This window comes from Durio zibethinus, chromosome 8, assembly GCF_047325235.1.
Source record: "Durio zibethinus cultivar Kanyao isolate XHJ-2024 chromosome 8, ASM4732523v1, whole genome shotgun sequence".
Lineage (NCBI taxonomy): Eukaryota > Viridiplantae > Streptophyta > Magnoliopsida > Malvales > Malvaceae > Durio > Durio zibethinus.
The window spans coordinates 22,059,513-22,084,550 of NC_143169.1; the positions used below are offsets into that span (position 1 = coordinate 22,059,513).

The following is a 25,038-nucleotide window of genomic DNA, read 5'->3' on the forward strand; positions in this document are numbered from 1 at the left end:
CTTATGAAGCCAAAAAAATCATTTTGGGTAAAGATTTTTGAAAAAAAAGAAGTGATATAATAAAAGTTTATGAGTCTTTGGTAAAAGTGTTGTGTCTTATTGATGGTGATGAAAACCAACAATAGATTTATTCACGAGGTGATGGATAGATCTAAACAAGCAATTCAGCAAAATTATCATTATTCTATTGAATATGAAAAGATTATTGATAATAGATGGAGTTTCATGCATTCTCACTTACATTCAGCTGGTAAGTAAACCAAGAATATATATTGTATTTAAAAAAATATGTTTATTTTATATGCTTAAATTGCTTATATATTTATTTTTTATTACTTTAATATAATAATATTATGAATTATGTTTAGGTTACTATTTAAATCCACAATTTCAATTTGGAGTGGAGCATTCTAAAAATGTTCTTAAAGAAACATTAGATGGTACAAGAGCAGTTATTGAAATATTAGAACCTTATATAGATACTCAAATCAAAATGATTAATCATATTAGTATTTAATACTATTTTATAACTTTGACATTTATTTTATGTATTAAAAATAGAATTATTTTTTATTTATTCATTTATTATTGTATTTTTAATTGATGTAGTTGCTATTATTTCGAGACAAACATGAAATATTTGGTACTCTTCAGGCTCAAAGAGCTTGGAAGCAAATGAATCCAGGTAATTAGTAAATTAAATAATTATAATTTATTTATATTATTTAATTGAATAAAATATTCAAATTTAATTTAAATAATTTTATACAAGTAAGTGGTGAATGATATATGGCATTTGTGTTCTTGAATTACAAAAACTAGCAATCAAAGTGCTTAGTCAAATAGCATCTGCAACGAATTATAAACGTAACTAAAGCACATTTAGCTATATTCACACCAAAGCAAGAAATAGATTGAAGTTTGAAAAACTTCAAAAACTTGTATATACCAATTATAACATGAGGCTGAGGATGAGACATCAAAAAAGAATGAGCCTTGACGAGATAAATAATAGTTTTAATCCTATTAGCTTTAATCATATTTTTGAAGATGATAATCTACTAACAAAATGATTGTAAAAGAAAAAAATCATCTGTTAGATGGTCAAAACTATAATTGATTGCCTACAGATAATTCTGATAATGAAATGAATGTTGAACAATCACGCCAATTTCAAGAAAGAAATGTGTCTCATTTAAGTTCAAGTTCAACACCAAATCAGAGTGATAATGGTAGGGATTTAAGTCTAAATAATGGTGATAGTGATGGTGATGGTGTAAATTTTAGTGGTAATATGGATGCAAATCGACCTTATAGCCTATTTGAAGGAGAATTTGGCTTTGTTGCTACTAGTGGACTTTTTATTAACATGGTAAAATATGGAATAAATTCATCTGCTGAATATAATGGGGGTCAAAGTGCACATACAGCTCGATCAAAAGAAAAAGCCAAGAAACACCATTATGATATTTCTAGAGGTTTTTTACACTCAGGTAGGAGACCAAATTTTAGTAACTTTGAGTATAATGAATGATCTGCTAGTACTTAAGGACGTTACTATCCATTGGAACAACCTAATTTTCAACCTCCTCATGGTTATCCACCTTTATATAGTTATTATCCATCACAAATGTATCATCCACCTCAAATGTATTATTTACCACAAATGTGTCATCCTTAAATATATCTTTCACCTCAAATGCATCAAGAATAAAAGCCATAAGGATTGGGATGGAGTTAACTTGACTCTCAAAATAAAAATAGAGAATTTGATCTTTTTCGTCATTTTACTATGTGGTAAATTTTGAAATATATATCAATAGTTATAGTTGATAGAATTTGAAATTTTTATATTTTTAAGTTTGTAATTTTATTAAATATAGATGCTTGGTATTTAATATATTATGTTTTGTTAATATCTTGATTTGCCTAGAATTAATATTAAATATGAACTTGGTTCAAGCAAAAATTGTGTTGTTAAACCACATATGAATGTTTTATTATAATCTAACTAAAATTGTGAATAATTTTTTTAAAAAAATAAAAAAATAGTATGATAAACTATTTTAAAAATCATTAAATAAGAGTTTTTTATGATTATAATTATAATTATTATATTTTATAACAAATTGTACAAAACTAAAAAAAATTCATGACTGCAATGACCTTGATGACTGCAATGATCTCCGTTATATCCGAAAAGATAATAAATGCGATGTGACAAAAAATGTGACTGCGACCGCTATTTAAATCCCTAGGGTCAGCTACCAATCAAAGAGGTGAGGCTGGCTTAATTTTGATTAGTCTAGAAAATATGTAGTTCAATACACTTTAAAATTTGGGTTTAAAGCTTTAAATAATGAAACTGAATATGAAGCATTAATTGCCAGCCTAAGGTTAACTATCGACCTGAATGTGAAGAACATACTTGTATATAGTGATTCCAAGCTAGTCATCACTAGGTTAATGAAGAATTAGGGGCCTTAAAAAAAGGAATAAAGAAATATTTGGATAAAGCACTAGCATAATTAACTACAGTTTCTTAGTTAGGGGTCAAAAAATACTAAGGTTAGAAAATATTTTAGCCGACTCATTATCTAAGTTAGTATCTAGAATAACAAATGATAGTTCAACCCATGTTTTAGTTAAAGAGCTATAGAAAAAGTAGACCAAATCAAAGAAAAAGAGGCATGGATGACCCCAATCAGAACCTACCTGATGACTGGTGAACTACCTAAAGACAAGATACGAGCTAAAGTCCTAAATGGAAAGTGCTATGATACACCATTATTAATGGAAAATTATATAGAAGGTCTTTCAGTTTGCCTTACCTAAGGTGTGTAAATGAAGATGAGACAAACTATGTACTTAGGGAAATCCATGAAGGAAAATGTGACAACCACCTATGACCTCGGTCACTAGCTTACAAGATACTTAAATAAGGTTACTACTGGCCGACCATCAGGAAAGATGCAACCAAACTAGTGAAAAAATGTGACAAATGTCAATGATTTGCAGACATACAATTTTCTTATCGACCAAGCTCACCCCTATCATCAACCCTTTGCCCTTCATATAGTGAGGAATATATATCCTCAATCCTTTCACCCCAACCACACAACAGAGGAGAGTCGTACTAGTAATAGTCAATTATTTCATCAAGTGGCTTAAAGTTGAGGCCTTAACTACCACGACTAAGTCTCAGGTTAAAATTTGTTTAAAAGAACATAATTTGTTGATTTAGTTATATGTACATCTGACCTACTAGGTAAATCTGAACTAATAACAAAATCAGAAGTCCGAAGTCCTTTACTTAGGTTAGCAAAATAAATTGACCAACCTTACATTTGTTTATTTTCTAATTTTTTAGATAGATTGATTACTTTCAATACCAAGAAATCATTAAACAAGATCTGCCAAGGTTGTTTAATTGATCTTGAGAAGTAGATTTGTACTTAAGTGAAAGCCTAAGCTATGGTATAATACAAAACTAATACTCAAATTTTGAGGTTATTTTATTATATACTTGCTCTCATATTAATTATAAACTAGTGAGCTAAGACTTGTGCAAAATTGTTGTTTAGTTTATATGCTTTGAAAAAATGAACTAAAAAAAAGAAAGAAATTTTAAGCTAAGATTTATCCAAAAAGTATTTCTATTTCATTGAAAAAAATGTATTCTTTACAACATTTAAAAAAAATACAAAATTATAAAAAAAAACCTATCTTAAGCCATATCTTCGAGTTGTTCCATAATCTATACCTTAATTGCTTTTTAATAATAGCTAGAGTATGAGTTTCATCGCTTCAACCTTTTCATCTTGTGAGGTCTCAATTTCAACTTTAAAGACAGCATTCACAACAACCTTGATCTCTTTATCTTCAATAACATCAATCGATGTTGAGACTAACTAGGTCCTTAGCTTGTTTAGATTGATACAAGAAAAGTCTAGATTAGCAAAAAAGAACTTCATCTCTTTCAATGCTAAGTCAAAGGAGCCAAAGACCTTGTCCCAAGCAAATTTAGTTTGCATGTTGTAGAACTCATCAAAGTGGATGAAGTTCTCTATAGCTTGTTGCTCAACCTTTTTTGCAGCTTCAAACTCTTACTCTATTCTCTCCATTTCAGCCAATGCTTCACTTAGCTTGAGGTTGGATTATTACTACAAGGACTCAGCTATGGCTTTTTGAACTAACATATCCTTAAGCTGTTAAGTTATGTTCATGACCTTTTTGTTGAGCTCATCATTAGTTTTCTTCACATCAGCATAGGAAGCTTTGAGCTTTCTGTTCATCTTCGTGATGAGGTTGATGTCCTAGGCATAAGTCTTAAAGTCTTGCTCTATTTTTGTAATAATGAACTAGAGTTCGATAGTAGTTCATCAGACCCTGCCTTATGTTTTGAGAGATAAAGGTAGGGAGCTATTCAAAGATTACAAAAAATGAAAACCAAAATCAGACTTAGCATAATAAAATAAATAATAAAAAAGGTAGACTTAGCTAAAAGATTACTAACTTTTTTTTTGGAGATAATGATCCTCGTGATTTTCCTCACTACCTCGAGATCTTCATAGGCATTCTTTGAAGAGTCAAACTCCCTGTTGATTGCAACTCTTTTCAAGGTGAGATGTAACTCAACTATCGACTTAGAGGGGGAAGCCTTAGTCTTTAGCCTCTTATGGGCCTTTTACACTATGCTCATCTATTTAAGCTTTTGAAACGTGATAAGGCTTTTACCAAATGACCTGGCTAGGCTGAAGAGGTTAGGGATCTATTAACTTTATACCTTTTGAAAGGGCACTGAGCTAAATAGGGGCTTTACCTCTTCCTTTCCCTTTAGAACATTTACGAATTAGGACATGTCAAATGCTTCACCTTGGTTAGACATATGTGCAAAAGGGAAAAGAACTAAAAGTTTAAAAAATTCATAAAGGATAAAGGCAATGTAAAGTTACCTTACATTTATCCTAGTACTTATTCTCCCTAATGACATTAGGGGAGGTCAACTCGTAAGCATCTACAATTAACTTCCTCATTGGAAGAAGTCTATTATTGTGTTCCAAGCATCAAGCTCATCTGTAGGGATCGACTTGGACTTCTTAAAAAATTCAGGCCTATTACTTATTTTCCAAACCCCCTTCACATTTTCTATACAAAGAAAGAAAACCTTCAACTTTTTATTGAGCTTGGGCAATTAGCAAAAATCTTTTTGAGAGGCTAAGCTATTATATAAACCAACTCTTCTTATAAAGATGCTTCTTCACCGTAAAAAATTATAGAAAGACGATAGGAACTAAACTTAATTCTTTACAAAGAATGATAATCTACTATGTACCCAAAAAAATTTAGGGCAAAATTGGTAATAGTTAAATTATAAGAAAAAAAAAGCTCTATAATGAAAAAAATGTAAAAAAATCTTAGACCAACCATTATAGAATCCCAATACACCCAAATCTTATTGTCATCCAAGAGAATAATGATGTAGTCATTAAAGTTTCGTAAAATTACATTGTATCCCTTTTTTGAAAAGTCAAATTTGACCTTTAAAACAGAAGAATGATGCACCAAGTACATATTATGATAGTTTTCGAGATTGGGTCTACCCTTTAACTTTTACATCACCTTTTTCAAGGTAATTCCTAAGGAATAAGAGGTATAGAAATGAGAAAGGTCTTCATCATTATTGTCATCGGTGACCTCTACTTCTTTCTCACCTTTACCCCCTCTTTAGCCTGGTCAGATCCTTCTACCTGCTTGGAACCTTAAGCCTGCTCAATCCTAGAAGCTACATTATTTAGTTCCTTAACTTTTAAAGGAGCAGACTTCTAAATCCAAACATAGACAAGAATCTCCATTACATTGGAAAAGGAAAAAGTTGACTAGGAGGCAGAATACTCTTCAAACTCAAAAGACGAGCTTGAGTTAAACTTTATGCCTGAGTTATTTGTTTGTTGGAAAAAAAAAAGAAAGATAAAAAGGATGAAAAGGATAAAGATCAACAAAAAAAAGGAATTGAAGAGGAAAAAAGGTCAATTAAAGAGCTAGACTAACTTTTGGCATGAAAATTAGAGGATTCAGGAGCTTAAAATCTAATGCGTAAAAGTTCATCCATCCCATAATAAACCCATTTTCCTCTTAGGCGAACATTGTTTTCAATCTATTTTTAGCCTTCAGTAGACATCAGATTTAACTAATAAGTAGCTCGGCTATGGTCTCTTCCTATAATAATAAAGGGGACTTGATTATCCAAACAAAAAGCTTTATGGTTAAGCTAACCTCCTCTTACTTTTACCATAAAGTTGTTAGACATGCTAGAATAAAAAACATAATGAAAAGGGAAAAGAAACATTTTGAAAAGAATGAAAGTCAAAAGGTCAATTAAACGAAAGTTAGAAGTATTAGGAGTCGATTAAATCCAATCGACATGAGAGTTAAAAGACTATGATGTGAGACATGAAGGCCTCAGATGTCCCCTTATATATCTAACTCAATGTCTAGATATATGTCTTAAATTATGCCATATAATTAAAATGATTACCAAGGACGACTCTTCGTATTCTTAGCCCATATTCATGTAATTGCCAAATCTTCTCTCTCTTAATTAATTGTAGATACAGATTCATCAGAATCTATAAAAGGGGCACATTAATCATTTCACCAAGAATTTTACTTTTCACAAAGACACATGCCCACATTGACCAAACACCTGCAACATATCAGGTTAACCATGCATTAATACAAAAAAAAAAAATTCAAGAACAAAAGGAAAATACACAAAGCCCCATGTTGGTCATCGTAATAAAAGAATAGCAAAACAAAGATAAATGTAACATTGGATATACAAAAATCGTAGGCAACAACCTACAAGCTTGGTCAATGCTACTTTTGCTACATTAATACCCATAACATCCACTTAGGCAACTTGAGATCGGATCAATCGAATAAAATTCCTTTTAAAGCCCACACTTAAAAATTTAAGCTGGACACTAGTAAATATGAGTTAGATCAGTCCAATCTATGTTTATTAGTTTGATACTCAAATTGCTCGATGGGGGATAAAATGTTAGGGCATTTTAGGTTCAAAAGGCAAAAATGTCATTTCCCCTCATTAGAACAATCAACAAACAATCATGAGCGATTTTGAATTTTTTACTGAACTAATGTGTCAAGTCAAACTGAATCCATTTTATGATCTAGGTACCATTTTATGATCTCACTTTCATATACTTTCTTATATTCTCCTTCCTATCTACCTCCTTGATCGATTTTAACTTGAATGTCGAATTACAAACGCTATAATCATTCCCAGCCTTTATCTTTAACAACTCTTTTTCTTTTTCCCTTGATTTCAGGATTTTACCTAAAAAAAGAAGCTTGACACCAACAAACAAGTTATTAGATACTTTCGCATTGGAGTTGATAATGAGCTCAAATATTTTGAAACGAGTTTTACAAGGTCGTGAAACTTGTAGTTCAAAAATATGCTACTAGCATTCTAGCTATTGTCAAATGAAGCAAACCCTGCTTCCTGGAAAGTTCCATAATCCAAACACCACAAGTTGCTCAAAGCTCATCCTAACAAATGGGTTTTTCCTTCTTGTGTATTTCATATCACTAGGAATGCAAAAGCTCCTGAACTTGTGCTGTCTCAAGGGTTTCCCAAAATTAATTCAAGTCTTGGTTAATGATACAAATTACCGTCAGAAAATATGAATGCTCGGTGATTCTGTCGAAGAATAAGGGAATATATATAAACCAACACTCATTCCTGCTGCTGCAATCAATGCCTGTGATTCCAAAAACTATGCTGCCAGGTCCAGGAGAATGATAATATATATAAATCTTGCGTATCACTTTCATCCTTATAACTCCACATATAATTCCACAACTATCATCACTTTGCAGGCAAATTGCAGCAAAGAGACACACTGAAAATGGATAGAAAATCGGGTATGTATATGAATAGATATGTTCTGGTTACGAAAGCCAAGAAACGAAAAATGCATAGAGGACAGTGCCTCCATGGTGGCATGATAATTAGAATCATTACATTTGCAGTATTACAGAACTCAGACCAGCCTCACCAGAGGCAAAAATGCATGGAGGGGCCAATAAATAAACGAAAGCAAAATTGCCACTGCCAAGTCACACTCACATGTGGACGTGACATTCTCTTGTTCAACTGTCCAATTAATGTCTCTCTTTCACCTTAGCCTCTCCCCCAATACCCTACTCAGACACTGTGCATAGATTTGTGCATGTAATTTTCTTCAATATACTTATCTTCTACTAGCATTCTTTTGGCATTTTGATAGAAGCTCCTTGGTGTTTAGCTCTTGAGAGAGAACCTCCCCCACCCGCTTCGCCCACCTCAGCTGGCTTTATCTATTACGCGGAAAAGTGATAACAGAAACCAATAGGCCCATATTAATCTTTCTTTCATCCCAAGCACAGAAATGGAAAAACCCATTAGGCTTGTAAGCTCAAAATAGACGCTTTTTCCTATAAAGGGAAAAGGAAACTTAAGAGACCGATTTACCCTTTTGAACAGACACTTAAGAGACCCCTTTTTTAAGCAGAAAAAAAGAAAAGAGTCCATCTTTCGTTAATTTCAAATGCATTTGGATGGCAGAAATGCATTGTAGATAGGTTGTTTTCAACTGATTCCAAAGAAGCCACCGCCCCACCTCATTTTTTCTTCTAAGCTATACTGTACTAGATTCAGGTGCTTCTTCTCTCTCTTTGGTGGTGTTTTTGGCTGACTTTTGGCTCTGGAAAAATGAATGGGGTAGGAGAAGAGCAAATTGTTTAGGAGATTGCTGTAGTAGTTCCGAAAAGGAACCTGAAGGAAGAAAATGAGGGTTATGATTCTGTCGAGGTTCTTGTAAATGAGTTCAGAAATGTGGGTTTGGTTGTTGAGAGAGTTCTTGGGCTTTCAGATGAGTTTATGAAGGTTTGAATTTTTTTTTCTTTCAAATTTGAACATAATCTCTTCATTGTCCTGAGGAAGGATTATTTGTCCCTTTTCATATATTTTATTTTGCCAACTGCCGGTTGTTCCAAGTAAATCTTCAATACCCATATTAGTTAAAGATGTACCCTTTTTCCCTTTTGGCTCCTGCTAAGAGTTTTTGTGTGTGTGTTGAGTCTGTTGTTATGGTTTCCTTTCTTTTTATTGTTTCCAAGTAGTTGGGATGTAAAGTTTATCTTGAGTTAAGTTGCTTAGAAAGTATCCTTCTTTCAGCTGGCAGCACCATTAGAGACTTTGGGAAAGGCTGCGGCCAAGCTGCAAATGAAGAAGCCCACTCATATTGGTAATAATTATTTGGCTTAGATATTGATGGTTGTCCCGTTTCTTTTACTTAACTTCATTTTAGTTATTGGACTGGTTTGATACCAATTGCTAATAAAGTGCTGCACTTCAGGAATTGATTTACAATTTGAGTGGGAAGAGGTCGAAGCTTTTGTACGGCAGCCTGACGGCTCATTATTCAGTTGGTGGGAGCGTTTTCAGTGCTACCATCACATGATATATGAAACTGTGAGTTATTTAATGCATTTCATCTTACTTCTCTCTTTCTAATTTAACACTACTTCTTTATGAGACATCAAGTCTAATATTTAGAGGTCTTGAATGAGATAAAGTAAAATTTTCTTCTTATGGCTTTTTAATCTTCTGGCAGCTCTTTTTATGTTTAACTTAAGTGGTTGATATCAGTTTAATTTTACAGTGCTCCTTTATTTTGTGGTGGTCAAATTAATGTTCAAATGCATGTTTCCTGAATGACATGGAATCCTTATTGAATTTTGTGATGTTCTACTCAACTATGAGCCCATGTTTTTCGTCTATAAAGTAAACAAAAAAAAAAAAAAAATGAGCACAGGTTGGTTGTTATCTATATATTAGTTGTTTTCACTTGTTGGTATATTTTGATAATTGATATGATTGATTAGGATTTTCACTGTTTTGATGTTCTCTATATAGTAAAAAATGTGCACATATGCATGGAAGTATTTCGATGTTGTTCATGTAAACAAGTCTTTGGATCTGTAGCGTGTCTGTATGCTGCCTCTACCCAATAAAGTTTTTGAATTTTATGCCTCTTGGAAGACCAGTAATCAAATAGAAATTTTACAGGTTAATAAGAAGAATTCAGACTCAACTTTAATATATGATGACAAAGAGATCCAATGGAAAGCTGGGGAATCATTACTGCAGAGTTTGGAATTTGAAGGAATTGTTAAACAAGTTTTCCCTTTACATGGTATGCTTAGTTACATTTATTAGCAAATTATCTGCTGTTCTCATGTTCTCTAAGCCCTGAAGTACGATAAATCCTATCTATAGATGAAACAAAGAGGAAGAAGCTACTGAGGAGTTGGGCATTAAATTGTTGGAAGTTCACAAACCAACCAATTGATGAGATTTATACGTATTTTGGGACAAAGGTGATTATAACTTAACAGCTAGCAAAATTTTTCAGTGCTTAGTCTGTTGTTTAATCAAGGTATTTGTGCATGATAGATTGCAGTTTATTTTGCTTTCCTCGGGATGTATACACGTTGGATGATTTTTCCAGCTGCATTTGGCCTTATCTTGCAGTTGATTGATTTGGGGTGAGCCAATATCTTTCTTCTAGGAAGTTGTTTTTGTCTTCTCAATTGTTGAATTGTTTTATCCTTGGTTTTAATTTAATTGCTTAGGTGTAATGATTTATCCAGATCATTACAATTACTAGTGCTCCCTGCTTTCTTCATAAGCATAGTGTTGTGGGCTGTGTTGTTTTTCCAGCTCTGGAAACGTAAAAACTCTGCACTTTCTGCCAGGTAAATTGTTTCATATAATTATAAGGGCCATCTTTTCAAATATGAGGCTTGTTTGTTTAGCTTTTCTGATTCAGTTACTCTCTCTTTCTCTCTGTGGTGTAGATGGCATCTTAATTTTTCTGTCAGCACAAGCCAAGGGTACAAAATATTGGGGAGGGAGTGGAGCTCCCTACAGTCTCCCACAGAACTAATAAAAAATTTGGGAATTGATAAAACAAAAGAAGAAGCATTTCAAAGATATGAATGGTTTGGTTATCTCAAGCGATTCGGAAATGATGCTATTGTTATTTCAAGTATCATCTGTCTCCAATTGCCATTTGAGTTGGCTTATGCTCATCTCTATGAGGTCATTGAGTCTGATATTGTGAAGTAAGATCCCACATCTCTCTCTCTCTCTCAACACCTTAAATTAAATTTGATTATGCCTGATTAATAGCTTGTGTTGATTTAGTTTTCTTGTCAGCTACTACAATCTTGTTATAAGAGTTCTTTTCTTTTTATCCTATTTAAATTGCACGGTGTTTTACTTTATGCGTACCATGCTTTTGGTTTCAGGTTTGGGTTAACCGCAGTTTATCTTCTTGCCATTCAGTACTTCACAAAGATTGGGGGAAAGATATCAATCAGGCTCATTAAGTATGAAAACAATGAAAATACTGAATATCGGGCTGACAGCTTGGTCTACAAAGTATGATTAGAAAGTGATTTGCCATTCAGTTTTCTTTTTCCTTGTAAGGAAATTTATTTGAAGGATTCAATTTATATTTCAGGTGTTTGGTCTTTATTTTATGCAATCGTATATTGGGGTTTTCTATCATGCCCTTTTACATCGCAACTTTATAACCTTCGCCAAGTGTTGGTCCAGCGTCTGATACTTTCTGAGGTAAAGATAATTGAGTTTCATTACTTTCTTTTAATACCTTAAAACTTCTTGGACTTAAAATGCTTATGAACTGCAAAATGCTATTTAGGTGTTGGAAAATCTGTTGGAAAATTCTTTGCCATATCTGAAGTACAGTTACAAAAAATATAGAGCTGTTAGGTAAGGTTTTCCCAAGGAAGTCTATGTTTGCAATCTACTTAGCATGGTGCAGCATAAGTTTACATTTCGTTCTAATTAGCATAATCTCTTTTGTCAAGAAACAAGAAAAAATGTGAGAAAAGTTCGACTGGGAAGATCCAATTCACGTCCAGGGTGGAGAAAGAGTACCTGAAACCCACATATTCTTCAAGCATTTGTGAGGAACTAGAAGATGGGCTATTTGATGGTAATGTGCCAAATATGGAGTAAACTAATTGTGAAGATAAACTCTTCCACTATTTTCTTTTCGCATTAAATTACCTTTTGCATGCGGGATGGGTTTTCTTTATTTAGACCTAGTTCCTACCTAGATAGAATAATATATAAGTGTAAGTTTGAAGATTTGATGATAATCACAATTTTTTAATGGAAAATTTTTATATTGATTTGCTGTTAGATGTACAAAGACATTCTATATTTACTTTGATTATAAAATAATTTGCTGTTAGATGTATAAAGACATTCTATTTTACTTTGATTATAAAGCCCCATCACAAACTTATAAAACCTAGCTTTTTCTTCTACTTAATGATAGCTCGAAACCGTGTGCAGATTTTCTGGAGATGGCACTGCAGTTTGGAATGATCATGATGTTTGCCTGTGCCTTTCCCCTTGCATTTGCCTTCTCTGCCTTGGTATATAATGCTTTTAGTGGTGCTTTCACCTGATTGTAAATATGGTTTGTTTTTAATTTCAGTTTTAGTACTGTGAAGTGTGAACTAAACTTGATTGTTTGATGTATAGAACAACATTGCAGAAATTAAAACAGATGCCCTGAAGCTGCTTGCTATGTTGAAAAGGCCTGTTCCACGGGCTGCTGCTACAATTGGAGCTTGGCTAAACATTTTTCAGGTATTTTTACCATAAAAATGTATGATGTCAATCGGTCATTGGCCATCACAAGTACAAAAGCAAATGTCTTGACTAAGAGAACTACTTTGCTTTAATTCTATTTGCTTCAAACTGTTTTTAGTGAGCCTCACTTGAGCATTTAATAGTTCTTAGCCGAGTCAAGCCAAGGGAATAGTTCTGGAGCCAGACTTTCACAATTGGGTGGTCCAATTAAAATTTTAATGTTGCTAAAGTGGCTGCTTTCTACGTCTTTAAAATTAATATTCCGTCTATTATCATATCTTGACTACTTAAGTAGCTGCAGAGTATAGCAGTCGTAGCCAAGGAATTTGACTTTGATCTAAAATTAGACTGAACAGCATCCTATGACTGTGGGTAATATGCTATCTGTTTCCTATGTTTCAAAGCTTGTAAGAAAAGGCATTATCTTCATTAAATACCATTTGTCGGTATGGAATGGTATTTCCACATCCACGCGCACACACACACACGCATATATATATATGAGCTATGAATATTAAGAAAATTTTCTTTGCACAGTTCTGGAATAAGTGATGCAATATCAATTGTCACCTACTGTTCATCTATATTCCTTTCACTCTTCAACACTTATCATGATCTTTAGTGATATGGTGACTTTGAATTTCAGTTCCTAATATTGATGTCAATATGCACCAATTCTGCACTTTTAGTATGGTTATTCGATCAGGAAGGTAAATGGAAAGATAGAGCCTGGACTTGCAGCAATTCTCGTCATGGAACATGTTTTGCTGTTGATTAAATTTGGGTTCTCCCGCTTTGTTCCCGACGTATCTCCTCTTACTCTAGCATGTATTAATTTGTTTACCTAAAAACTTTTAATAGCTAAAGACCTGTAGTGATTTGAAGAGACTATGTATGACAGTATGAGAGTATAGGAACCATTGACCTCTCTTTCATGACAGGAACCTGCTTGGGTGAGAGCCAACCGGGTGAAGAATGCAACACAAGCACAAGACATGTGCTCCAAACTGCTTTTGAGGAGCATTTCTGGGGGAGAAAGGGCATTTGGTCGATTAGTTCCAAGAAAGACACCTGATGGATTAAATAAGACGAGTAATGTTGAAACCCACATATTGGTGTCCAAGCTTTTCCTCAAACTCATTGCCTAGTGTCGTGAAACAAGATCAACAAGTTGATGCCTCTATCAATTATCAAAGATTGCTCAGTTACAAATTTGGAAACCATTCAAATATATATAGGTTTTGTTTTTCCTGTAAATTTTATTACTTTCTCAGGGATTGTTCACATCTGAATGTTCATTTTTCAATTTTATAGTGGCAAGTGTAAAGAATTTGGTAATTAGACGGATCTCACCCACTCTTTGATGGGAATGAACTCTGTTACCAAGTTTTCGCCATTAAAGCATTGCCTCAAAATTTCTCTCATGAGCGGTACCGTGCGCATTATGAACTGCGAGTCTTCAACTAGCTATAAGCATGTGATGAGCGTCAGAAGCTCCCATACCAATCACTTCTCATGACTTGAGCATCTGCGGCAACAGCCTTAGCCAAGCTCTTGATCTCAGCCGTTAACTAGTTCGAATCAAGTTCGTTTAATGATGATTGTGGTTCCACTGACACCTTAATGAAGGAGAGACATTGTTTAAAGACTGCGCCTTGTGCTAGTACCAGTAATGTTGCTCTTGACGGCGGCCACGCCCTTACCCAGAGCAACAGTTATCTTGACAGACTTGGCCTATTCTAACATAGTTCCCTGAGCCAATGGATAAACCTAGATTCAATGGTATAATTAAAGACTTGAACTTGACAATTATTATTGACTATTTTGCCCAAAATCTGTTTATACATAAAACCAGCCACATTTTCCCTCTGGGTAAGCCCTTGGAAATGCGAACTTATTTTTATAACTGACCTAAGACAGATACTAGTACAGTCTCAGTGATGCCACAGCCCACAATACATTCGGCTTTCATTTGTAACGTCTGAACTCTGAAAGACCACAAACGTTGCATACTAATGGCAGGAGTAAATGCTATGTTTTTTTCAACACCAATGGAACTTAAAGGGCAAAATGCTCAAAATTACCACATTAAAATCCGGAAAACAGACGAGTAAAGACCATAATGATATCTTCTGTTTCAGAACCTAGATATAAAATCCACCACCCAGCTAAAACCATGAATGAAAATAAGACAATTTCAGAAAAGGTAGAAAATAAGTATCCAGAACAATCAAAATCGCAGCAAAATACGACTTAAAACTGTCTAGCTCACTTCCTGCCATGGATCTTCAAGGCTTGTCTGTTCCTTTTCTTGACACCAGACTTGGCAACCTTCAGACTCCTGTGCACAGCACTCAACCGTGCAAGGGCTGCTTTCGTTAAATCTGGCCTGTAGTAGTTGTCTGTCACCTGAAATGTTTAAAACATAGAGCATTACAGGAAATTCATAAAAGAAACGCTATGGTGAGACAAATTATAAGAATGACTAGAGAAGAGAACTACATGAACAGGATTTAAGATTATCATTGAAAATCCATATGAATAGCCACAGCATGAAGACAGTGTGCAATTGGCAAGTTAACACACTTACAATAATAACATTGAGAATATAATAGCTGCCAAAAGAAAGGAGAGGGGAAGAGAGTGGGAGGAAAAAAAAAAACAGTGGGGGGGGGGGGTGTGTGACAAGATACATATACACAATTATGCTCAAAGCTAGCTACATAAAAATTGAAGATGCACTGTTTAAATTTTGGAAGCTCAGAAGCCAAGCGTAACAAGTACATTTCACAGAAGAATCCAACAAATAGATCCTTCTTACAAGTTATTGCTTCATCACTGCAAGATAAGACTTCCCAGAAAATTTAAATTTGAATACAAGCAACACCACACCTTTAGATAAATAAACCATCATTCAAGTAAACAATCCAACAATTTTCTCTCTTCAAAACATCACAACCACAACAATTAGTCAATTACCAATAGCAAACCTAGTAAAAGAATAAAGAGACATGTTTCAGAAGATGACTTTGTATTTACCTGGTTTGTGACTGCTTTGGCCATCCGGGGGAACTCCTTTTTCATGACAGATTTGTGAAGCAAGCTCGAAGGCTTATTCTGCTTCTTAGTTTTGGTGGTTGCTAGCAGCACAGACTGGTCTTTGCCCCCACGTTGAATGGTGACTGTTTTCTTGTTTGCCAACCCTAAAATTAAATTAGATCCAGCAAAGAGCAAGTCAAACAAAACCAAAAGAACATACTTGGCTGTTCAGAATCTATGGAAGGGAAGGGATTAAAGAAAATATATTAGACAAATAGGGCATCATAGCTTGTACAAGTTCTTAAAATTCTCAAGATAAAAACAGCAACATTATTTTACAATTCCTTGAGTTATATATCAATTACCATTCCCCAACTCGTGTTATTCACATTTTCCTCGGGTTAAGGTAAAATCTAAAACTTCAGTTTTTCTAAGAAACCAAATTCAGTTTAAAAAAAACAAAAAGCAGCCAATAGAATCCATTAATAAAAACCCAATATTTCTCCTCACACTTCGTAAGTGACTACCAAGCATTTGCTTACAAATCATTAAAACGAAAAAGAAAAGCCAAAGAAAAAAGCTACCATTTCTTTCAAGTAAACCGAAGATCAACATCCTCGAAACAAGAAGAAGAGAAAAAAAATGAAACTTTCGGATCAGAAGATACCAGAGTGTTTGTAGGAATTGAGATTGTAGAGATTGTTGGGCTCTTTGCTGAACTGAAGGCTAGCAGTTCCTCTTCCAAACTGCTTCACCAAAAAACAATTGTTCTTCTTTACTACCTCCCAAATCAACTGTCCTGGAACTGTCGCCATCTTCTCTTTCCCTGCGCCAAATCCACCCAAACCATCCTTGGTAAGATTAAAATCTTCAAACAAAGCAAACAAAATCAGAAATAAATTAACAATTTTGAGCTATGAATAGAAGGAAAACCTGTTGATTTTTAGGGTTTTTAACAAGGGGAAGGGAGCTGAAGCGAGAATTTGGAGAGCGTAAGGAGGAGCAAAATAAGAGGTTTTATAGCACTGAAAACCCTAATTATGAGTATATTCATGTCCTCAGTTAAAAGCCCCAAACTGCTGGTCGGCCCAATCTTAAACAAAATCAATTCTATCCAATCTAATGAAATAATACTAACTCATATTTGAATATCACAACAGTCAATAAATTTTTAATCTGTATATTTAATATATTATTTTAACAAATATTTTTGCATTTAATACAATAAGTTTACTAAATTCAAAAAAATTATAAAATTTTTCTTAAATATCACTTTATCATTACACACCAATTAACATTTTACTGAACTTTTTTCTTTTTTTTTTGTTTTTTCATGATAAATAAATGTTAGAATAAAATTGAAAAATAAAAAATAATAATTGATTGATTGATTTAATTAATAACATTCATATTTGAATTTTGCTAACAAATTACACTCTTTAAAATTACTATGTTAAGTAAGTTATTTTTCATTATGTTTAAATTCATAAATTAATTGTCAACTATCATATTTAATATAAAAACATTAATATAAATATTATTTTAACTTACATTAAAAATAAAATATTATTTTAACTAACCTTAAAAACTTTCATTTACGCAAATACCATTGAAACATTTTCCTGTCGATCAATGGGGGCCTGATCCATGATCAACCCAAAAAGGGTCTACATCTCAATAACAAAAATAAAGGAAGAAAGAAGGAAATGGAATTTGCAAGAAAAACATTAGAATTTGAATTTCCAAAAACAGTACAAAAGTTGAAAAGAAAGAGGCTATGGGAATTGGAATAAATTACCAAATCAAAGTCCCAAAGCCAAAAAAGGTACAACTGGTAAAATTTAGGATATTAGCCCCCTGAATCAACCTGAATTCATGAATTAAAAAAAAAAAAGAAAACCCAATATCACCTGATCCCACCTCCTTTACACCTCAAACTAATGTTACACTTTCATATATACAAAGCTAGAGAAGCCTTCATCATCATCCTTCGAACTCCTACCAGTTTCCCTTTCTACAACAAAACCAATGTCAATTCAATTGTACAACGGGATTCATTGACCTACCTGTGGCAGAATGCATGCTGCTGCTGCTATTGGCAAGGATTTTAAAATGAACCAGCTACTGGGTTCTCTAGACGAACAGAGTCCCCGAAATCACCTATTCATGAATTTCCGGATGTTAAAGGGCGGTGTGTTGGTCGTGCTGAGCCATTCAATGCTTCATTTATCCTACTGAATACTAACTTTAGAGGAATGCAAGCTATTACAGGAGCCTCGGGCTTATCCGCAACCGGTTTCCTGTCTGCTACACCCTGCTTCCGACCAGTCAATGAAGACAATTTCCGAATCTTTTTTGACAACAGTCCAGATTTCTTCGCTTTGGCTGATTTACGTGATTGCAATTTCACATGCTTTGTAGGGACTCGTCCACCTGAATTTCGCTTCATTAAATGAACAATTTCATTGCACTTCATACCAGCTTCTTGAGTCAAATTGCCACAATAATCATCACTCAAAACCTCGACCGTTAGAGGGTGACCAATTATGGCTTTACCATTCAGTTTACTCATGAGGGAAACTAATGGAACATGCTGTGGCCTATAGTTAGCTTTCACCTCAATCTTAACATCATATAATGATGAATCAGCAGAAAAAGGTTTTCCAGGAAAATCTGTCATCTGATATCTGGAGTGGACAGTATAGCGGGACTGACGGTATGGAAGTAACCTTTGACGGGTCAGAGAACCATCAGGTAGTATTTTTTCCTCCATTATTGGCCCCCTCACTCGAGGTTCCCGAGACATAGGCTTCCAGTCCCGGAACCCATCAAGCAGCTCTTCAACAACTGACTTGGACTTGGATTGCAAGGTGCAAGTGTATGGAGCAAGTGACCCACCAACACCATTGCAATCAACTTTCTGATCAGAACCCTGAGAAAATCCATCCAAGTGCTCTATACCTGCCAAATAAGCATTTGGTTCATCATCCATGTCAGCATATTTTCTCGAGTCGTGTTTTTGAATTTTACTTATTTGTCTTGATTTTCTCTTTCCTTTTAACTGCCACTCTGCATTACCTTTCTCTATCCTCTGGCTAATAATATTTTTATGAACAGCCACTGATCTGGTACAGCCAGATTCATTATGTCCCTCAATTTCAGCTTGCCTCCCCAAATCACCGACTTCAGGCATCTCAGATGAACAAGATACAAATATTGGAGAAAAATCTGTCAGAATCAAATGATTTATCAGTACCAATAGGGAAAAAAAAGTAAAATGCTACAGTTGCAAAATAGATGAGAGAGTAAAAGGTAAAACAATCAGGCTCTAGAAGAGCATCTAGATACCACAAACTGGAGGTTTTGCAAGAAAGATCCACAAAATAAAACATTACCAGAATTGAATACCTTCTTATGCTAAAAATGTCAGTGGACTGTGTACTTAAATTGACATCTTTACAACAGAAAAAGAGAAACAAGCAGAAGACCACAATGCAAGAAGGAAGCAGACCCAGTACTAAACTAATTTCAAACTGATTTGGTTGTTGAGCTAGAAGAAAATTCTGGTAGAGCGCATGAAATAGGAAGGAAAAAAACTCCAAATACAAAGGGAGCTTGATGTCTTTACTCTAATTCAACTTAGTCTCCAGGCAAATTGTGATCCAAAAGGGACTACCAACAGAACCATTCAAGTTATTGGTCCACATTATGCCGTTATTACCAATGCAGTTTTGAGTTCAGCCCTTTGATTGCATGAGTATAAACATCAATGTCTTTAGCTCCCAATCCAAACAAAATTCTTGTGGTTAGAAAATTCACACTGCAAGTCATTATATCCTCAACCAATAAGAAGAGTAATTTAGCTAATGTCCAATCTTATAAAAAAGGCAAATGCAAGATATGAGTTATGAAGTTATCAAAAGATATATGACACCAGAACTCACCACAAAAACAAAGAAATACAAAGCTAAATGCAGGCAGGAATATCTGAATTCTCTTGGGAGCCATACAAAACCAAAATTATGCTGACACATGTAACATGTAAAGAACTAACAAATGATCTAAATGATCCATCAGCGGTAGCAAAAACCCCCCATAAAAGCCCATCAATACAAGTGCAATTTATAAAAATAGCAGAATATGTTTATGCACAAAAAGATGCAGTGAAAATAAGAAATGCTATATTTTATAAATGTATAATCAAGAATACCTGCAGAAGGTTTATCTCCTCCAACAAATGGCACATCAAATAGCCTGTCAGAAGATTCATTTTTAGCTAGCCCCGGTATGCTGGAAATTTCATTGTCTTTTGTCTTATTATTAGTTTGAGATGCATCAGCAGCATGTTCAGAAGCATTTAAGGAGACACCATTCTCACATGAAACTCCAGTACTGTCTGAGTTGTTATTATTGTTGTTGTTGTTGTTGTTAACTACAGCAGAAACACTTCTCCGTGATTCATTAGAATCCATTCCTGAAACCTTGCTATCAGAGAGTCCCCTAAGGGGTGAACCACTTGAGCTTGGAAGTTCATCACATGCAACTGGAACTGACACCATAGCTGTGCTCTCCAAAACCTTGGTTAATGGTCGCCGGCGATTTTTCCTTTTCAAGAATTCATGAACATTTGCCACTTGAGATCTCTTTCTTTTTAGTGAAGATGAATGATTTCTGCTACCATTTATGGGACCTCCATTAGACAGGCAGTTGCCAGTGTTTGGGCCATAAAATGAAGCATTATCTTGTTGAACTAGCTCAAGCACCCCGGCAGCCTGGGCTTTTCTTTTTGACCCTACACCCATACCTAGATCCTCAAGTCCTCTCATGCGCTTGATTCCTTCTGTTCCATCATCTTCTGAATCATTTGGGGTTTTTCTTCTCTTTACCAGCATAGAGTGCCCCTTAGAACCATTAATATGATTTGGCTCTTCAAAGGATATGCCAGACTGTGATAATTCTGGAGCCAAATCTAAGTAATCCTCAGATTCACTCATTTCATCAGTCATATCCTCATTTTCTTTCCCAGAATGTGAAATGGTAGGTGGTTCTTGTGCTGAACCACCCTGGTCACCACCAGAATTATCTTTTCTAGAGAAATAATCGGGATGATCCTTGCCTAAACGTGCACTCTCAATCTCGAGAGCATGAAGAATAGCATCTTCTCTTCGAGCATATTTCACTGCTTTCTTGCTAGAATTTGCTGCCGAAGCCTTAGCTTTGTTGATACATGCATCATATTCTCCACAGCGAAAGGCCTTCACCCTCTTAGACTTTTCAAGATTATACCAGTCCCTAAAGCCAAAAAAGCCAGTAAATTTAGTCAACAAAGTTAAGAAATATGAACACATGCCAAGCACAGTAAATTTTTCCATTCAATGGTGGTCATTGACCAAATTCATATATTGTAAACAAATCGTTCTAGATTTTTTTTTTTAATTTGGGGAAGGGCGATTTGATCATTCTAGAAATTTAAATAAGAAAATGCAGCACTAACAGTGCTTGACCCATAAATAATTCAGCATTTAACAAGGCTTATAGTTTAAACTTAATAAATAAAGACATGATGGGTTATAAAGGAAAAACCTTGAATCTAAATCATCATAATCTGAAAGGGAAAATAGAAGTCATCTTTCCCAATCTTAGATAATTTTGTTATTTTCTATTGGATCAAGACGTAGTCAACAAGTTACAAGGTAACAATTGCGACAAGGGATGATTACAGCCTCTACTAGTGAGCAACAGAACAAACACTCACCTAATGAACTGATTCAGAAATGTTCTTTAGAGCTCAATTAACCAATGCCTATACACTATAACAGTGTAAAGACATGGCAACAAGAAAAAAAAAAAGGTAAAACATTTATACAGGGCTCTTGGAGGATTAGATACAGATTCTCCTACCGGACTGAAATAAAATCAACAGTGTCGGTGCTTAAAGAAAAAAACTTTTCTCAAGTTACCAAAAGTTTTAGTTTTGATTATTAAAAAACAGCCACAAAAGATTTTATTCAAACGACAGAACTTGTTGAGTTAAATGGTTCACTAAAAGCACGAATAACAAACATAATACACCAGAGCAAACAAGCAGGACTTTCAATATGAAGGAAATGCTGAACTTTCCCCCATATCTTGCCACAAAAACAATAGATATGAACATGAAAGTGCAGCATATAGGTCGAAACCACATGCTTGCAATCCTCTCCTCAAAATGGAACCAAAAATATACAAAAAAAGCCAACAGAGGAAAGACCACTCATTATCTGCAAGTGTTTCCCCTTTTTCAGCGTCTTATTGATTAAGCAATATCGAAAACAAGAGTTTCAAAAATGACAAAACTATGAAAACTATTAAACAAAAGAAAAAACCTTGAATAAAAGAAAAGTGCTACAATGCATAATCAACATCAATGCAAGCCATTAAACCTAGCCAATAAAAATCTAAAAAGTGACTGAAAGATTAAAAAAAAAAAATTGCACTCACACGCTTGCATCTTCACGACCAAGGAGCTTAATGGGAGTACCAGATCTTGGAGAAACCAAACAACTCTCAGAGAGCTCGTCAAGGCCCATAATCCGACCTGGCCACCACGAACCGTTTCTGCGTCGGACCCAAACCAACCCACCCACCGACGCATCAATGCCCTTTACGTTGGGCTCATCGGTGCTCCCCATCAGAAACCCCTTTCAACAAATCCTCCTAAAAAATAAATGAAAAAATAAAAAATCTGATCTTTAAGAGTCAATCCTTAAACTCCGTTTTTAAGCAGACCCAAGACTCTAAAATCACCAAAAAAAGTCGATTGCTTGAACGAACACATACGAGCTTTAAAACCTGAAAATGCAATTTAAAAAAAGCAAAAAGAAAAATCGATAATAAAAACCTTAATCCTGCATGCAACTAAAAACCCAGAAAAGAAACAATGAAAACCCCATAAACCCAGAAAAGGAAAGGTCCTAAAGGAGACATAAAACCTAAGCTCAAATGGGTTCATGGAGCAGAAATGGCTCTTGCTGGCGAAGACAAAGCCCAGTTCAAGCAACAACAATTTTTTTCGGCTGAAGATACCGAAAGGCCCCTCTAATGTAATTTTAAAAATAATTGAAGCCTTTATTTTTTTTTTTTTTTTTTAAGCCCCTCTAATGTAATTTAAAAAAACCCAGAAAAGGAAAGGTCCTAAAGGAGACATAAAACCTAAGCTCAAATGGGTTCATGGAGCAGAAATGGCTCTTGCTGGCGAAGACAAAGCCCAGTTCAAGCAACAACAATTTTTTTCGGCTGAAGATACCGAAAGGCCCCTCTAATGTAATTTTAAAAATAATTGAAGCCTTTATTTTTTTTTTTTTTAAGCCCCTCTAATGTAATTTAAAAATCATTGAAGTCATTTTTTTTTTTCCATCAATTATTTTTTTAATATTTATTTACATTTAATTAAATTTTTATTTGAATAAAAAAATTAATATCGTTAATTTTTTAATTAAGATAAAAGTTTATGTGATATATATAAAATAGATAAAAACTTGTTATATTATGTATTTAATAAATAAAAATAAAATAAAATAAATTCTTTATTTTTTTTTTACTTTTTCTCTAAAATTTTTAAGGAGTCAATTGATTTATTTCGTAAATTGTTTGATTAAATTTTTTTCATATGACTAGATTTTATCTGATTAAATATTCAATTAAATTAAAATAAAAATTAAAACTTTGATTAATTGTGATAAAATATTAAAAATTTAAATAATTTTTAAAATTATCATTTAAAGATAGTTTTAATTTTTAACTTTTTTTTATTTTCTCATTTTAAAGATTTCTTTTTTGTTTCCTTCCCACCTTTTAAATAAACTTTCATTTTTTTTTATTTACTTGAAAGACTTTAAAATATTTGTAATTGTCTATAACTTCACTTTTTATCAAAATTTTTCAAAGATTTTATAAGGTTTTTCTTTTTTGGTAAAATGTAATTTAAAATTTTCAAAATTAGATTAACCTAAAATGATATTCACTTCAAATATCATGAACCATTTACTTTATAACACAAAACTAAGAAAATAACACCATATGGACTTGATTTATCTTTTGAGTATTATTCAAATCTATACTATTATATATAAAAAGTCTTCTTAAGCATCCTATGTTGACACCTATCTTTTGTTTTTTAAGAACTAAACTAAAATATATTGCAAAAAAAAGAAAGGAGAAAAATATTCCAAAGAAGAAGAGAAAATTAAAAAAAATGAAAAAAGATAAGAAGATAAGAGAAAAGAAAAGAACAATCTAGAAGAATAAAAGTTTCAAAAAGATAAAAGAAAAAGAAGGGGAACAGGAAGAAAAAGAAAATTTAAATATAAAATTTCTAGAGATATCAGATAAGGGAAGACCAAAAAAAAGAAAAAGAGAGATTCAAGAAGAAGAGAAGGTTATGGGAAATGGAAAATCGTCAGTCAATATCGACTTAATCTGACACTGATAAAATAGATGGAGAAGAAAATAGACAAAAAAAGAGAGTTTATCAAAGAAAGTTTGAGATAGAGGTTAAGAACATTTTTTTTTTAAATCTGGTACCTTAATCTTATGGTATATATAGACACCCCATTTAGTCCAGGGTATTTTTTTAGTTTAATTTTAGGATTTTAGTATTTTGTTTAGTTTAGAATTATTTATTTTATTAATTAATTGATTTATGATTTAAAAAAAAAAAGAAAAATGGGAAAAGTTTGATTCGGTTTGAAGTCTAGTATTTTAATTGAAAAAGAAAATGTATTGATTTGAGATGTGGACTTGGATTAAAAATCTAAAATTTACTTTGATTAAGAGATAGAAACCAAGAAAACCTTCTCATATTATGATTTAGATTAGAGGCCTATAAAAAGATCCCATTATGATCAATTAGACACAATCAAGAATCGATAAAAAAAATCAATAGAGGAAAAGTAAAAAAAACAAAAAACAAAAAATTAAGATTTTTTTATAGTTTTTTTTAGTGTTTTAGGTTTAGATAATTAGAATTTTCTCTTTGGAGTTCTGTGTTGAAGAAAAAAATTGAAAAAAAAAACACAAAAGAAAGGCATCCAATAAAAAATTTTAGCAGTAAAATTTTCAAAGGTTTTGTGTATATGTGTTTTAAATTTCTATTTGATTTTTGTTTAAAACAAAAAAAAAAAAAAAGATAATCACCACAGGCGAAGGGCGCTAGTGAAGCCATAGGTTGTTTTGTAGAGAAACAAGAAAGAAGACAA

The 25,038-nt window shown here is 33.5% G+C and overlaps 2 protein-coding genes, 1 non-coding gene and 1 pseudogene across 5 annotated transcripts; 1 reads left to right on the forward strand and 3 right to left on the reverse strand.

Moving 5' to 3' along the window:
• The first annotated feature begins 8,645 nt into the window (after positions 1 to 8,645).
• LOC111278964 (anoctamin-like protein At1g73020) lies at positions 8,646 to 14,020 on the forward strand (annotated as a pseudogene). The gene is made up of 16 exons (XR_016344043.1): positions 8,646 to 8,953; positions 9,245 to 9,314; positions 9,426 to 9,541; positions 10,139 to 10,265; positions 10,349 to 10,449; positions 10,526 to 10,617; positions 10,723 to 10,827; positions 10,930 to 11,196; positions 11,383 to 11,515; positions 11,598 to 11,710; positions 11,799 to 11,869; positions 11,968 to 12,095; positions 12,461 to 12,543; positions 12,653 to 12,760; positions 13,410 to 13,569; positions 13,705 to 14,020. The product of XR_016344043.1 is annotated as an anoctamin-like protein At1g73020 (transcript).
• Positions 14,021 to 14,817: 797 nt separating this feature from the next.
• LOC111278965 (large ribosomal subunit protein eL28z-like) lies at positions 14,818 to 16,870 on the reverse strand. Its single transcript, XM_022865749.2, has 4 exons — positions 16,736 to 16,870; positions 16,470 to 16,628; positions 15,803 to 15,966; positions 14,818 to 15,172 (listed from the first exon to the last, which is right to left on the reverse strand). Exons 2-4 carry the CDS (start codon positions 16,615 to 16,617, stop codon positions 15,032 to 15,034), a joined length of 453 nt encoding a protein of 150 aa, XP_022721484.1. The 5' UTR covers positions 16,618 to 16,628; positions 16,736 to 16,870; the 3' UTR covers positions 14,818 to 15,031.
• LOC149517622 (small nucleolar RNA R24) lies at positions 15,519 to 15,608 on the reverse strand. Its single transcript, XR_016344347.1, has one exon. It is a non-coding gene; the product is annotated as a small nucleolar RNA R24 (small nucleolar RNA).
• Positions 16,871 to 17,514: 644 nt separating the features above from the next.
• LOC111278966 (uncharacterized protein At1g51745-like) lies at positions 17,515 to 23,070 on the reverse strand. 2 transcript variants are annotated; one of them, XM_022865753.2, is made up of 4 exons: positions 22,283 to 22,921; positions 20,013 to 21,094; positions 18,881 to 19,030; positions 17,515 to 18,763 (listed from the first exon to the last, which is right to left on the reverse strand). In XM_022865753.2, the coding sequence occupies exons 1-4, from the start codon at positions 22,471 to 22,473 to the stop codon at positions 17,967 to 17,969; spliced, it is 2,220 nt and encodes a 739-aa protein (XP_022721488.2). In that variant the 5' UTR covers positions 22,474 to 22,921; the 3' UTR covers positions 17,515 to 17,966. The 2 variants fall into 2 exon arrangements, with proteins under 2 accessions (XP_022721488.2, XP_022721486.2); XM_022865751.2 differs by having other exon boundaries at positions 17,515 to 19,030; positions 22,283 to 23,070.
• Positions 23,071 to 25,038: the final 1,968 nt, after the last annotated feature.

Excerpts from the sequence above, each read along its gene's own strand:
- LOC111278965 (XM_022865749.2), bottom strand. The coding sequence starts at position 16,617 with ATGGCGACAGTTCCAGGACAGTTGATTTGGGAGGTAGTAAAGAAGAAC. Across the intron at positions 15,967-16,469 it reads CAATTCCTACAAACACTCTG|GGTTGGCAAACAAGAAAACA; the intron begins GTATCTTCTGAT and ends ATTTAATTTTAG. Across the intron at positions 15,173-15,802 it reads CCAAAGCAGTCACAAACCAG|GTGACAGACAACTACTACAG; the intron begins GTAAATACAAAG and ends TAAACATTTCAG.
- LOC111278966 (XM_022865751.2), bottom strand. The coding sequence starts at position 22,473 with ATGGGGAGCACCGATGAGCCCAACGTAAAGGGCATTGATGCGTCGGTG. Across the intron at positions 21,095-22,282 it reads GGTCGTGAAGATGCAAGCGT|GGACTGGTATAATCTTGAAA; the intron begins GTGAGTGCAATT and ends TTTTGGCTTTAG. Across the intron at positions 19,031-20,012 it reads AGGAGATAAACCTTCTGCAG|ATTTTTCTCCAATATTTGTA; the intron begins GTATTCTTGATT and ends TGATTCTGACAG.